The sequence below is a fragment of the Monodon monoceros genome, unplaced genomic scaffold, assembly GCF_005190385.1.
Source record: "Monodon monoceros isolate NGI ecotype Baffin Bay Population unplaced genomic scaffold, NGI_Narwhal_1 Super_Scaffold_5, whole genome shotgun sequence".
Taxonomy (NCBI): domain Eukaryota; kingdom Metazoa; phylum Chordata; class Mammalia; order Artiodactyla; family Monodontidae; genus Monodon; species Monodon monoceros.
In genome coordinates this window covers 114625196-114639385 of record NW_021703782.1, presented here as the reverse complement: position 1 = coordinate 114639385, position 14190 = coordinate 114625196, and the positions used below count along the sequence as shown (strand labels likewise).

At 61.9% G+C, this 14190-nt stretch overlaps 1 protein-coding gene across 3 annotated transcripts; it reads left to right on the top strand.

Moving 5' to 3' along the window:
- The first annotated feature begins 3193 nt into the window (after positions 1-3193).
- GLI4 (GLI family zinc finger 4) lies at positions 3194-9717 on the top strand. 3 transcript variants are annotated; one of them, XM_029202932.1, is made up of 4 exons: positions 3194-3378; positions 5234-5392; positions 6083-6184; positions 6867-9717. In XM_029202932.1, exons 2-4 carry the CDS (start codon positions 5266-5268, stop codon positions 7766-7768), a joined length of 1131 nt encoding a protein of 376 aa, XP_029058765.1. In that variant the 5' UTR covers positions 3194-3378; positions 5234-5265; the 3' UTR covers positions 7769-9717. The 3 variants fall into 3 exon arrangements, with proteins under 3 accessions (XP_029058765.1, XP_029058764.1, XP_029058763.1); XM_029202931.1 differs by lacking the exon at positions 3194-3378 and adding an exon at positions 3848-3885; XM_029202930.1 differs by lacking the exon at positions 3194-3378 and having other exon boundaries at positions 4903-5392.
- The last annotated feature ends 4473 nt before the right edge of the window (positions 9718-14190 follow it).

Below are 14190 nucleotides of genomic sequence, written 5' to 3'. Positions count from 1 at the left end.
CAACTGTTGATAATTTCCCAATTATCAACCAGGTGATAATTGCGCTTCTTTATTTATTCAAAAGGTATTTCTGCCCTTTTTCGGCTGTGAAAGCAGATCCGCCCCAAAGCAAGAAGTTCCTGGTGAAATATGCGTAAAAAAAGAACCTCAAAACTGGCAAAACTTCCACGTTCCTGAGCTCCAGGGAGGAACAGAGATCAAGAAGGAAGGGAAGAGAAAGGCCGTGGTAAGAAAGGATACCCCTGCGGTCCACATGCTAGGCTGCAGGAGGGGCGTGCGGGGACACGGCGCGGAGGGCTGTCACTGCAGCGCGGGCGCTGTCACTACAGGGCAGGCATTGTCACCGCAGGGCAGGTGGCCGGGCAGCAGACACTCCACCCTCGGGCAGTGCCTGCCGTCGGGTCAGGTGGAGGTGGAGGGAAATGTTTCATCTGAGGCCGTGTGAAGGCAGTGAATTGAAAAGGGGAAGCAACCGCAGGGAGCCGTCTGGAGATTCTGAGGCGCTCAGCCCCTCCCCCTCAGCCAGGAGTGCTGTAGGACAGGCTCCAGGAGGAAACAGCTGCAGGCCAAGTCAGAACCTCCTTGGCCTCGGAGCTTGTCCCGGCAAACGCCCTTCAGGGTGTCCCCTCCCCACTGAACACAGGAGAACGGTTAAAGCAGCGACCGCAGAAACACGTCAGGGCACCTGAGTTACTGCGCAGGCTCCCCGCTGCCGGGGCCAGCACGGAGGTCGCTGGGACGGCATGACCTGGCGTCAGAGCGAAGGCACAGAGGACCTGAACGGACGTGGGGACACCTGCGGATGTCCCGGGGACGTGACGTCTGTGGTCCTTCGTGCCAGATCCTGTGCTCTGAGGGAAGCTGGCGGTGCGGGCCACAGAGCAGGCGGGGCTGAAGGGCTTCAGCCCAGGTCGCTCTCGCCAGGTCCATTGCACCCCTGGGGAGGCTCTGGGCACCAGCACGTCACCTGGGCTTTATTTCTAATGGCCGCTCATGTCTGTCCCCATTTTGGGCACCGAGATGTGATCATTCCTTTCTTCTGCCGGTGAGCTAGACACCAAGACGCGCTGCAGAGTGACACTGGGCTGGCCTGGGCCCTGGGGGCAAGGCCAGGGCTCCGAGTCGCCCTGCTTGCAATGGAAGCCCGTGGTGCTGGGGCACTTGGGCATTTGCTCTGGAGCAGCACAGATAGAGGTCACGGTGAGGGTGGGGTTTTCAGTGAGCAAAGATGGCGGGGTAAAGGGGGTGTCTCGAGGCCCACGGAAGCAGTGTTGGGACCAGAGAGGGAAATGGCGGGGGACAGGGCGGGAGTGACCCGGGATCCACTGCCTGGGGTCAGGGCTGAGCTCTGAGAGGCAGCCGGTGTCTTCAAGGACCCCTGCCCCGAGCTCGGAGTTCACTGCCTCCTGGCTGCTTGCGCACAAACTCCAGCCACCTGTCAGCAAAGTCGGAAGCCGGAGGTCCTCCCCTTGACCAGAGCCCCTACAGGATCCAGGCCCAGCCACAGGGCGAGGCTGACGCTGCGGACTCCACGGACGGGGATTTCCAAGGCCTGAGGACAGCCGTCCCTCGGGGTGAGCTCCCGGCGCCCCGGCCCCACTGCCCACAGCGATCTCGGCACTAGGCGGCCCTGCTGTCAGGTACGTCCAACACAACCTGCGAGCTCCCTGTGGGCCCGCGTGGCCTGTGTCCCTGCAGCCTCACCCACGCAGCGTTCTGGTCCTGTTTGTCTTTAGTGTCCTGCCTCTTGGTGTTACTGCGTGTTTGTTTCCTGGAGAGCTTCAGCACTGGGGGTGCTGCTCTCCTCATGCCCCCCTGGTGGACCGAGGTGGCCATGGGCTACAAACGCCTGTGCACAGCGGGTGGCCTTGAGCCTGTGCTGGGGCGGACGCTTTCCCCAGTCTAGTGTTTCCGACTGTTATTTTTAGTCCTAGAAATGCAGCTTTCCAACTAGTCAAATTTGTTGAACTTTTACTTGATTATATTTTCACATCCTTCAGTCCGTGGAAAGCAAGTGTGGTCTACATTTGGGGTAGATGTTCTCTTTTGTTCTCTCCTCGCTTTCCCGGGGCTTGCTTTTCACGCGGTGTTCTCTTAACCCAGACGCCTGTTGCGCTGGTCCCCACGTTTCTTCCCAGATGCCCTGGGCATCCGTCAGTGCTTCCTTGTCCTGCTGCCTCTGGATCTTGTTTTCTCCTGCAATAACCATCTGTTCTGACCTGTTCACTGCATTCAGCTGCTCTCCCCACAGTCAAGAGTCCCCAGGGAGGTGCCACTGCCTCAAGGGAGAGACCATCTCCCAGCTCAAGGTCTGGCCCAGGCCTGCAGAGCCAGAGACCCAGCTGGTCACTGCCTCTGGATGTGTCTCTTGGGGGCCACCTCATCTTAACCAAACTTGTAAGAGACCAACACACAAATCAGAAAAGGAATGTGCTAACTTAGGATGGGCATGACCCCTTGCTTCAGCAAAATACCGTGTCCCTCAATAGACACCCCCTCTCTGAGCCTGGATACAGGTTCCCCTGCTATCCAAAAGCAGAGCGTTCCTGTGACACCTTCCAAGGCCGAAATGGCATAAGGCGAAGAGGCACTTAGTTACCTTGTTAGGACACGTGTTGCTCACGGCGCACAAGGCAAATCGAGACGAAGCGCAGACGCCCCCAGACGCGGTTCGCAGCCTGGCTGCTTGGTGCTGAGTGTAGTCCCTTAGGAGCCCGGCAGGGGCCGCTCTCGCTGCCTCGGTTGCAGCTGCTGCAGAACAAATGCTGAGCGCTGTTTTCACTTTTTGCCTTTATTCAAAACAAGCTAAAATCCTGTTTGGATTTGTTGGAAAACAGGTACTAATGTAGGTCTCTTGTAAAAGCAAAGTGGTGTAAAGAGAACTTTCAAAAAGCAGGGGACATTTTTACCTGGGAAACAAAGTTAGGCCCTGTCGTTGCTTCATGCCTACAGTGTGACGTGACCTTGCCTGCCCCCAGACCCTGTCAGCACCCCGTTCAGGTCCCGAGCTCTGACGCGCTCTGTCAGTCCTTCCCTCTGTGCCCCTGCTCACTTTGCCTCTGTTAGAGCAGATGTTCTCACGAGGGGCGATTCTGCCCTCAGGAGGTGACGTTGGCAACACCTGGGGACATTTTTTTGGTTGTCCCAACTGAGGGGAGGTACTATTGTCAGTTGCGGGGGGCAGGGAAGCTGTTCAGCGTCCTAAAGAGCCCAGGATGCTGAGGGTGGGGACCCGAGTTAGATCCGTGACTTAGGCGAAGGGCCAAAGAGAAGATTCACGAGGCCGGAGAGAGAAGAGTAAGCGCTGTCGGCTGGAGGTTTCAGAAGCTGGAAAATGAGGAAAAGCAGCTTTCGGCAGAAGCCTACACACTTGACAAGGTGCACGTCCAGGCTGAGAAGGCTGGCAGGGCCTGGGGATGGGGGCGCGGGTAACCCTGACAGTGGGGCAGAGGTGGGAAGAAAAATTGTGATTGGCTAAAAGTCTCCATGGGAGTAATTAGAACCCCTCAGGTCTGTCCACCCTCATGGGAAACAGAAGGCTGCCCCCATCCCTCTGAAACTGAACCAGCGGGACAGACTGAAGACGAGAAAGGGTGAAAGTCCGGCCCACGGCCACCGCTGTCCACCATCGGGGAGGACACATCCAAGGAGAATTAGGTTGTGTGCATTTCCATCACAACCCCCCTCCTCTCCCCTGCCATCTCCCCGTCTCCCTCCTGCCTGAACCCCGAGGTGTCCTCTTGCCCCGCCCATAGCCCCCGAGGTCACCAAGGCACCGGTCCGCCGGGGACCTAGAGCGTCCCGGAAGTGCGCGAGGCCGGGCGGGCGGGGCGCGGGAGCACTTCCGGCCGGCGGGCGGGCTGGCGGCCACCTCCCGATCGGAAGGTGAGTGGGCGCCGGGCGGCGGCGGTGGTGGTGGCTGCAGGGCACCCTCGGCCCAGCCCGCGCTCGCGCGTTGTCCCGCAGCTGCCGAGACCTTGGCCTCGGCCGGGCGTGGGGGGCGCGGATGGCGGGACGCAGGGGGCACACTGGCCCCTGACGATCGCGGGTGTCCGTTTGCGGGGCGCCTCCTCACGCGCCCGGAACCCCAGGGACGGGAGCTGTGGTGATGCCCACTTTGCAGATGGAAAAGAGGCTCAGAGCTGCCCCTGGCCCGAGGTCCGTGGCCGGACTCAGCCGGGGCACCCTGCTCTCCGCTGCCAAGCGCCCTGTGTTCGGGCTCTTTCCGGCGGCGCACAGGCTCCAAGCTGGGAGGCGGGGTGGAGGAGGGTTTGCTCCTGGGCCGGTGCCGTTTGTATCCCCTCTGCTTTCAGCCTGTTGCAGCAGCGTAGACGTTTGCACTGGCGTCCCTTCGTGACCGCCACCTCCCCTCAGAGCCCGGCTAGGGGTGACCGTGCCCTTTCCCGGATATTTAAAATGTGGCATACCCAGATGTCAGGACTGCAGACCCACCGTGTGTCCACTTACCTGGCTGTGGGTGATCCTTCCCATCTTTAGGGGCTGAGGTCGGGGGCTGACCCAGGAGGCCCCCACTGGTGAGGAGCCCTGTGGCGTCTGCCTCCCTGCTTCCTTGAAGCAGGTACTGCTTGCACCGTTATTGGATGTACATTACCTTTCGTCCTTCCCCTGCCCCTTTTCACTCCCAGATAAGGCCTCCTACTTCATGGAAGTGTGAAAGAAAAATCCTCATTTTAGACCAAGCTATTCCTGCAACCCAGACTAAAGAAAAGTATCTTTGACCCCAGAGGAGGCTCGGAGCACCCTGGGCGGGGCTGGGATGTGAGGGGTCCCAGCCTGCGGCCTCTGAGGGTTTTCCTCTCTGGAAATGTCTCGTTAAGATTTAACCTAGGACATTCCTGCTCCGGCAGGCAAAGTTCAGTTTTTTGCTCTCCCCAGGGCCAGCGGCCCCCAGCTGTGATGGGGGAGGTTTTTCTGGGAGAACCAGCTTGCTTCTCTCCATGGGCAAGGCCTTGGGTTGGGAGGACATTGCAGGCATTGCTGGGGGGAGAGCTTGGGTTCAGTTCGTGTGGGTGCGCTGGTGCTGTGCACATGGTAGAACTAACACACCAGGGGCCCCGGTGGCCTCGCACTGTGGGCCCCACAGGTTACCTCTTGGCGTTTAGTCCCTCCCCCGGGGGAGGAGCCTCCAGCTCACCTGTGGCTGATTGGCCCCACCCCGCACATCCCTCTGACCCCCTCATCTCGCCGTGGTTTTCGTTTCCCCGGCTCCCAGGTGTGCACTCCTCCAGCAGGCCTTGGGGGAAGATGGCAGCCCTGGGGGACAGTCAGGAGCCCCCTCATGTCCTGTCCACTGTCACTTCCGAGTCACCGGAGACACCTGGAGCCTGCCACCACCACGAGGCCCAGCTTCACCTCCACGGCCATCAACATGGTACTTGCATCCCTGCACCGTCACCGCGGGCAGGCAGCTCACTGGGCACTGGGGCTCCTGCACCCTGGTGCTTGGGTTGGGACTCGGGCAGCAGTGCTTGAGGCTAGGGGTCGAGCTGTGTGAGCAGTGGCTCCCTAGAGGACAGTCCCTTGGAGTATGTTTCTTTAGGGGATGAGGGGTGCAAAAAAAGAAGCCTCGATGGCCAGGCCTGTGTGAGAGGAGTCAGTCACCTTATCTCCCTCCCCGAGCCTTTGATCCCACGCCAGGAAAATGGTCTCCAGAGTTCTGGGCAAGCTGGTTTGGGTGGGGACCCCCAGGGACCTGCAGGGATGGAGCCATCAGCCTTGCTCCGCCCCCTGGCAGGATCTGGGGGTGTCCAGGTGTGGAAATAGCCAACAACTGGTCGGGGAGGATGTCCAAGCCCTGCGGTGTGTGGTGCCCCTGGACCCTGCTCACACGCAGCCGTCAGGGAGTCCGGGGTCCCTTCCCTGCCCCATGTCCCACAGGAGGCCTGGCCTCACTCCCCTCACAGTCGAGGACACAAATCAGCTCTTGGTAGCCAGGACGAGGGCCCAGGTAGATGTGTTCTGTCCCACTCAGCGAGCCTCCAGAGGGCAAGGAGGTGTGTTGGGGGGTACCGCCCATTCTAGAGGAGGGGGAGATGAGCCCCAGCCCCGCTGTGACCCTCAGGCTTCCCCGGCTGCAGCCCTGAGGTGCTCTCCCAGCCACCACAGGAGGAGGATCTCCGGGACGTGGAGGAGGTCCAGGCTGGCAGAGACACCTGCTGGCCAGGTGAGCAAGCGGAACCTGCCGCGGGGCCCCGCCCAGAAGCGCGTTTACCTGCGGCTGCTGCACTCCAGGCTCTGTGCAGCGCCCATCACCGCTGCCAGGCCCCGAGGCCCCACTTGTCCCTGGCTCAGCGCTCACTTCTGTCCCCCACAGCCCCTCCCCCCGTTCAGTCCCGGTCTTGTTGCTGACACTTTCTGGGCTGTGAGAGCAGCGCAGACCCCCATATCCACCTGCCTGTCTGGCTAGAGTGTCCGACTTGGCAACACTGGCCAGCAATTGGGGGGTCGTCCTGGCACCCCTGTGTACTGCCCTTGGCCTCCACTTGTCCCCTAAATCGAGCTCTGGTCCCCACCCCCTTCCCCTGGGGCTTCACTCATCCAGGCCCTCAGCTCCTCGTTTCTCTCCCTCCCCACCCCACCCCCCGCCTCTCTCCCCTAGAGAAGCCCTTGGGGTGTCCTCTGGGGATCCGTGGAGCAGCTCCGGGGCCGTGTGGGCAGCGTCCTCAGGATCAGAGGCTTTTCTGCTTGGCTCTGAGTCTGAATCTCCTGTCAGGCTTCCCCCCTCCACATGCGCACGCACCCTGTGTGTTCTCACCCTGGTGCTGTCATCTGGAACGGGGCGGGGGTCCCCGCGGACGGACAGCCTGGTGGGCGGCTGAGTGCTCTCCGCCTCTCCCGTTTCTCAGATACCGAGTTGGATTGCGAGCGGGCCCCGTCGTCTCCCCAGCCGCACAATCCTGAAGATGAGGTGGACCAGGACACGGGGGTGCTCAGGACCCTTCTGAGGAGCCTTCCCCATAGACCCAGGTGTGGGGACAGCTTGGGGCAGGAGTGCAGCCTGGAGCGGCCGTTAGGGAAGAGAGGCACCTGGCGTGGGCCGCTCGGGCTGCAGGGAGCCTCGGGGACAGAGGGCGGCCCGGGGCGCGCCGACGAGCTGGCGGGCAGCGTCGGCCGGGGCTCGGGCCTCGGGGCCCGGCAGAGCGGCCCGCGGGGCGGGAAGCCGCACAGGTGTGAGGCCTGCGGGAAGAGCTTCCCGTACAACTCGCTGCTGCTGAAGCACCAGCGCATCCACACGGGCGAGAAGCCCTACGCCTGCCACGAGTGCGGCAAGCGCTTCCGCGGCTGGTCGGGCTTCATCCAGCACCACCGCATCCACACGGGCGAGAAGCCCTACGAGTGCGGCCAGTGCGGCCGCGCCTTCAGCCACAGCTCGCACTTCACGCAGCACCTGCGCATCCACAACGGCGAGAAGCCGTACGAGTGCGGCGAGTGCGGCCAGGCCTTCAGCCAGAGCTCCAACCTGGTGCGGCACCAGCGGCTGCACACGGGCGAGAAGCCGTACGCCTGTAGCCAGTGCGGCAAGGCCTTCATCTGGAGCTCGGTGCTCATCGAGCACCAGCGCATCCACACGGGCGAGAAGCCCTACGAGTGCCCCGACTGCGGCAAGGCCTTCCGCGGCCGCTCGCACTTCTTCCGGCACCTGCGGACCCACACGGGCGAGAAGCCCTTCGCCTGCGGCGCCTGCGGCAAAGCCTTCGGCCAGAGCTCCCAGCTCATCCAGCACCAGAGGGTGCACTACCGGGAGTAGCGGGCGCGGGGCCGCGCGTCAGCAGCCTGAGGTCGAGGCGAGTTCCCGCGGAGGGCTCCTGCCTTCGCGCCTCCTGGCTGGTGCAGCCGGCATCTCGTGCGTGTCCCGAATAAAGTCTGTGTACTTGATGGACGCGGGAGGAAGGCCACGTGGCTGCCCCCCATCCCTGAGGGCTCCTCTCGGCAGAGCCCACCGCGTGCCCTAGCGACCGAGGCCTGCGGGCGTCGTGACTTACCAGAGCCATAGCCAGGGCGGGGTCAGGCACCCCAGGACGGGTGGTTTCCAGATTGGGGTGGGGGGGCCCGGGCTGCCCGCTCTCCCCCTGGGCTGTAGTCTCTGGCGGTTTGGTTTCCTCATGCATCTGGGAGAATGTGTGTAGCATGTTCTCTCTGCAGCAAGCCCGCGGATCTGCTCTGTTTGCCCTCTCACCCTGCCTCTGCACCTACTGGTGGCTGCCTGAGGCCAGCGGCCTTCAGTGGAAGGTGGCCCTGCCCAGCCTTCATAGCTGCCTCCAGCCCCAGGAAGCCGGGGCCCCAGGGGGTTCCCCGCTTGACAGGTCTAGGCGACTGCAGCTGGGCATTGGCTGTAGCCGGCTTCAGATCTGCCATGACTGCCCTGTAGCTCCCCAGCCCCTGTGGTAAAGGGGAGAGCCCAGCTGGGTGGGGGCGCCTTCTGTCTGCCTTCCTGCCTGCTCCTTCCTGGACAGCTTTGGGACCCCCACCCCTGCCGCCTGCACCACACACGGAGGAGTTGCCCGGCCCCTCTCCAGGGTATAACTCCGCCTCGCCTCCACATCCTCTTTCCCAGTGACCCCAATGGAGAGCCCTGTGGTTGGGCTGACCTGCCTCTCCAGGCTACACTCCCAGGGCCCCGAGGCCATCAAGTGCTTTGGACTCCCCCACGAGGGTCAGAACACCTCCTTGAGTCGTCTTTGCTGGTGCACTGTGACACCCCGGAAGACGAGGGACATCCACCTTCTCCCCAGCCCCCTGTCCCTAATACCACGTGGCTATTGGGTATCGTGAAGCTTCCACCTTGGGCAGTCAGGCCGCGGAGCGGGCGAGCAGATCCCCCAGGGCTTTCCGGGGAGCGGTGGCTCAGCCTGTGCTCCAGAAGGCTCATCCTGCAGCCCCAGCACCAAGGCTGGACTCGGGTACCTGCACCACAACCGGACTTAGCGGGCAGCCCCAGAGCAGAGCCCGGCGGTCCTCCACACTGTCCTAGACTATCCTGGAGGTGGCCCGGCAGACCCTCGGTGACGGGACAGGGACAGGGCGGGAGCTCCCAGGCCACTGAGCAGCAGACGTGCAAGCTAGGAAGGCTGCCCAGAGGAGGGGAGCGTGGAATCAACCGCCTCCAGCTGCAGCTCCTCGGTACCAGGAGGTAAACTCTCAGCAAAGGCTCTGTGTCCTCCCTTGTCGCATGCGGCCCGCCGAGATGGACTGAATGGCATTTGCATTTGCCGGCTTGGGACCGGTTCTCTCTCGAGGGTTCCATCTGATGCATTCAGCACTTCCCGGGAACCTGGAACGCCCGGCAGGACCGAGACAAGGACTCCTCAGGGCATCTTCTCTGCCCGTTGTGGCTGCCCAGGTTTATCAGTATCTGGCTGCACAGGACGTTACAGTTCTCGACCCCTGACCGCTCCTGGGACGTGGGTACAGCCCGGAGTCTCTGCACTGTCCTCCTGCCTCGTGTCAGGCACAGACGTCACGCCCCTCCTCCCCTGCCATCGTCATCCTGCGGTTCCTGTGCCCCGGCCTGCTCTGGAGCCTCTATCCAGCCCTGGTTGCGAGTGTTTCTAGCTCAGCGGCCACTGTCCCTCGCCTCCCGCTGACCCTGTTATCTCCAACCCCATGGGCTGCGCTCCCTCCCACCCGGGCCCGTGTCCTCGGCTCCAGCCAGCCTCATGCTGTAAGATTGTACTTAATGCCACAGGGTTGGCCTCATTCCTCCTGATATGGATGTGCTCTCTCCCCGTGACGCAGAGCAGAGCTCAAAGCAGCCCCAGACCCATTCGTATCTATTTTCACCACTAGAACGGTAAGGGAAGCATCCCAGGGAAGGGCTCTGCTGGTTCCTGCTGGGCTCTCGTGCACTCGCTGTCCATCCCTGGGCCAAGGGCTGTAATCAGGGAGGTGGTCCAGAGATTGTCATTCAGCCTGATTCAAGGTCACACCCATGGCTGGCTGCAGGATGCTGGGATGAGCAAACAGAACCATAAGGTCCTCTGCACACGTTTTCAATACCAGTATTGTCCACGCGCTTGTCTTTTTCAGTTGCTATGCAACATTCCATATTGGGCTACCTCAGTATCCCAAGGGTTTCGGACTTTGAGAGACCCCAGATTAATGATGGCCCAGAGGTGGAAGCCAAGACGTGGTCTATGGGCTCATCTGCCCTGTGCCGTGTGCCCCAAAGCAGGTGGGCAGGAAGGCAGGCTCTCCCCACATCCAGCTTCTAAGGACATTCACTCTACTTTGGAGCCCAGCTCTGCCACTCATTTCTATGCCACCTGGGCAAGGTCCGTATCCTCTCTAAGCTGCATCGGTAAATTGGCGATAGTGATTCTATGGAATATGTCACAAGGTTCTGTGAGCGCTAAATTAGATCGTAATGTGAAGAACCAGCAGAGCACAGGCCAGAAGCAGAAGTTAACATCCACTTCCCACCTGGAAAATACACATCCTCCCTCATGATAGTTTATTACACTTATTTATTTCCATCCCATTCATTCAGTAAACCCTTTTTGAGCACCTGCTCTGGGCTGTGCATGTCCCCATCTAGGAGGCTGCTTTTCCACACAGCACGTCACACCCAACTCTGTCCTCGGTGCGCAGCACGGTGGTGACTTGTGCACTGCTGCACGGCTAAACAGTCACTGGGGTCGCCCAAGCGTATCAATGGTCAGATCCCCTGACTTTATCTTTTAAACCCAAGGCTGCAGGCTAAATCAGATCTGGCAGGACTTTTCCAACTCCACTAGGGAAAGTGAGACAAACTGTTCTTCAGAGGTCTCTGACAGGGGTCTCTGAGCTGAAGGAGGGGTTATGCCGGACCCAGACCCCTGAGGAATGAGTATCAGAGGCTCCTCCTGGGGGCAGAGTTTGCTGAAAAACACAGATTCCCAGACCCCACACCAGGGAAGAGAGATTCAATAGGCCTGGGGTGGAGCCAGGGAATCCGGATTTAGTTCTGACACCCCCAGTGAAGTTGACAGTGTGCCAGGCTTGGGAACCTCCGGTATCATCTAGTCCCTCAAAGCAGGTGCACCCGCATAGGCAGTGGTCCAAGCCCCACTCAGACACCACCTGGAGAGGCAACCCGAACTGCTGGACAGCTCTGCCCTCTCACCGCCAGCTGCTCCCAGCTCTGCCCTCTGGGCCTGTCGTAGCCTGGCTGCACTCACTGGTAGGGAGAACCCTCAGGATCTGAAGGTAGTGGTCAGGCCAGGGTCCATCTCCCCGCTGCGGTTCTTTTCTAAGCACTCAGTTCCCTCAGCTGGTCGCAGGGTTTGTGGACTTGCCTTAGCAATGGTCCAAGCCAGCGTGCGTCATTCCTCCCCAGAGCCCTTCCTACGGCCTTCCTGGCCCTACACGCCGGGTCCCCTTGTTCTTTCCCTCCCAAGGTCTCTGCCTCGCCGACTTCTCCGAGGCCCCATCGGCGGTGCAGCCCAGCACCTCGGACAGCTCCAGGGACGCGCGCACGCCTCCGGGCGCAGGTCCACGGCCCTGAGGCTCTCCGGGTCCCCCGAGCCTCAATCCGGGGCTCCGCCCCAGGAGCCCTCCCCCCCGGCCGCTCCCCTGGGCGAGTCCCCCCGCGGGGACCCCTGAGAGGGTCCCCTGAGCTTCCTAGAGCTCCCGGAAGTGCCGGCGGCGCGGGGCGGGGCTCCCTGTGGGCGCGGCGCGCGCTTCCGGCTCTCCCGCCGGGGCCCGGGGAGCGGTGGGTGAGAGGCCTCGCGGTGCTGGTCGCTGGGCCCTGCAGCCGGGCCGGCGGGGGATGCGGCGTCGCGCCCGGCTCCCTCAGGCCTTCCCTCCCGCCGTCAGCACAACCAGCCAGCCGCGCCCCCCGCCGCTCTCGGTACCATGGCCGGCGGCCTCGACCCCCGGCGCCCGAGCTTCGTCCGTGCGCGAGGAGGGCGCCCCCGGCCTGCTGGGCCCAGGGCCTGGACGGCCACAGGCCAGGTTCCCAAACCATGCTTCTCCCGCTCCTTATTTTAGGGAGTCCGCTGGAAGATTTGAAAATCCCGGGAAAGCCCGGGTTTCCCTTTCAGAGAAGCTCATCCTGGAGTGTCCAGGTGGACCTTGCTAAGTCCAGGCCAATGTGCCCTTGGGGAGAGCATCTGGCTCTGGGCACGGCCCCATCTGCACAGCTGGGGTGTGTTTTCCCCAGGACCTCTCCACGGATCAGCACGAATCCTCATCTCACCGATGGCAGCGCTGTCACCCGCTGTGACCTCATCCCCCACTCTGCCTGCCGAGGGGACCGGGCCAGGCTCTCCTCTTCCGGAGGCGGGGACCCAGGGACATGGTACACCCCTCTCGAGCCCCGGTCTTTGTCCCTTGGGCCACAGGTCAGGACCTTAACATCTGTCATTCAGTGTGCAGCCTCCTCGGGCTGTTCCCAGCGCCCCCCCGCCACCAGCGCTGTTGCCTTGCCACAGGGGTCAGCGAGGCCCCGGATCTCAGGGGAAATGGAAGGCTAGTCCTCAAGGAGGACAGGTTTTAACAGAATTCTTTTCTTTTTTTAAAATTTTGTCTTAACTTTAAGAGTTTATTTGAGCAAAAATCGTTTGGAATCAGAGAGCACCAAACTGGAAGTGGTTAGGAGTGCTCCCAGATTTGTTTTTCTTTAAGAGTGTTTTGGGACTTTGTGTCCTTCTAACACCCTTACGCTCCCTGACCTTGATCCCTGCATAACCCCATCCCAGACAGAGGGCCTAATTTCCTTGTTCCCGCCCCGCTGATTTAAATGAATGCGGCCTTTGCCGAAGTCTCTCCATGCTCTGGTTCAGAGTCTGGTGTCATTTGCTGCCTCCCTTTCTGGTTTCAGACCAGAGGACGGAGTTCAGAGTGAGGAGCAGATTCCGGGGCAGAACCGCAGGGTGTCCCGGGGACAGAGGTCCAGGGACCTGCCGGGCCGTGCAGAAGCCATCGGGGTTCACAGGGGCGGGCAGGGCTGCCACACAAGGCCTGCGTGCACCAGGCAAGTCCCGAGGAAGAGAGGAACCATGACCGCCAGCCTGGTGACCCGCCAGGAAGACCGCGCAGGAGGGAGCCCGGGTAGCTGCGACCCAGCTGGAGGAGCCACTCAGAATCCAGCAGGCGTGGGGAGCCCCGGCGGGCGAAGCAGCACTGCACCGGGCCGTGCGCCCCGAGGCCTCCCCGTGAGGGGCCCACATCCTGGAGCAGTGGCAGCCTCCAAGCAGGGAAAAGCCTCCCCAGTGCCGCAAGTGTGGGGGGGCTTTCCGCCGCAGGTCGGACCTGGTGAAGCACCAGCGGGTCCACACCAGCGAGAAGCCCTACGCGTGCGGCCACTGCGGGAAGGCCTTCGTGCAGAGCTCTCACTTCACGAGCATCTGCGGTTCCACAACAGCGAGAAGCCCCTTGCGTGTCAGCAGTGCGGTCAGGCCTTCAGCCAGAGCTCCAGCCTCGTTCAGCACCAGCGGGTCCACACCGGGGAGAAGCCCTACCAGTGCGGCGAGCGCGGCCGCGCCTGCAGGGCCCTGTCGGGCTGCTTCTGGCACCAGCGCGTCCTCACCCGGGAGAACCCTTTCCGCTGACTGGGACCGCAGGGGTCCACCGGGGCCTGTGCCGCGCCAAGCCGATCTTCCACTGGAGGGCGCTGTGGACGCTATGGATGCCTGCCGCGCGCTGCTAGGGGCGCGGGGAGAGCAGCACGCGGACCATCGCTGAAGGTGGCCCCTGCACCCCAGTTAAGATGCCGGCGCTCGCCCCCTCGCCCGCACCCTCCCCCAGCCCTCACCGCCCCAGGGCCGCCCAGGGAAACAAGTGCGAACAGAGTCCCGGTCGCGGGCGGGACAGAAGGTCGACGCAAGGCGGCCACGCCCTTTCTCTTCCTGGGAGACCTAGCGGCTTTGCTGTTGACAGACACGAAGGGAAATGTAGGGCCTGAGCGCCCCGTGGTCCCCCTAATGGTAGCCCTGGCCGAGGCCTACAGGAGAGCTCAGGCACGAGGGAAGATGGTGTACAGCCGTCAGGCGACCAACGGACTTGCATGTTAAGGGTTATTTTAAAAATAGGATTAATGTGCCCAAAACACGTGTACGACCTGGTCCTGAACGAAATACTTGTGGGCTTGTACTACGGATACTTATCGCCGACCCGAAACAGTCTTGTCCCTTTCATAGAAATGCACGGGGTTAACCGGCACTTGGCAGCGAGCACTTTCCGCTCTGAGGC

What these genes read in the sequence shown, in the direction of transcription:
- GLI4 (XM_029202930.1), top strand. Translation starts at nt 4,918, where the DNA reads ATGGGGGAGGTTTTTCTGGGAGAACCAGCTTGCTTCTCTCCATGGGCA. An exon ending in CCTCCACGGCCATCAACATG is followed by an intron (nt 5,393 to 6,082) that starts GTACTTGCATCC and finishes TGTGACCCTCAG; the next exon opens with GCTTCCCCGGCTGCAGCCCT. An exon ending in CAGAGACACCTGCTGGCCAG is followed by an intron (nt 6,185 to 6,866) that starts GTGAGCAAGCGG and finishes CCCGTTTCTCAG; the next exon opens with ATACCGAGTTGGATTGCGAG.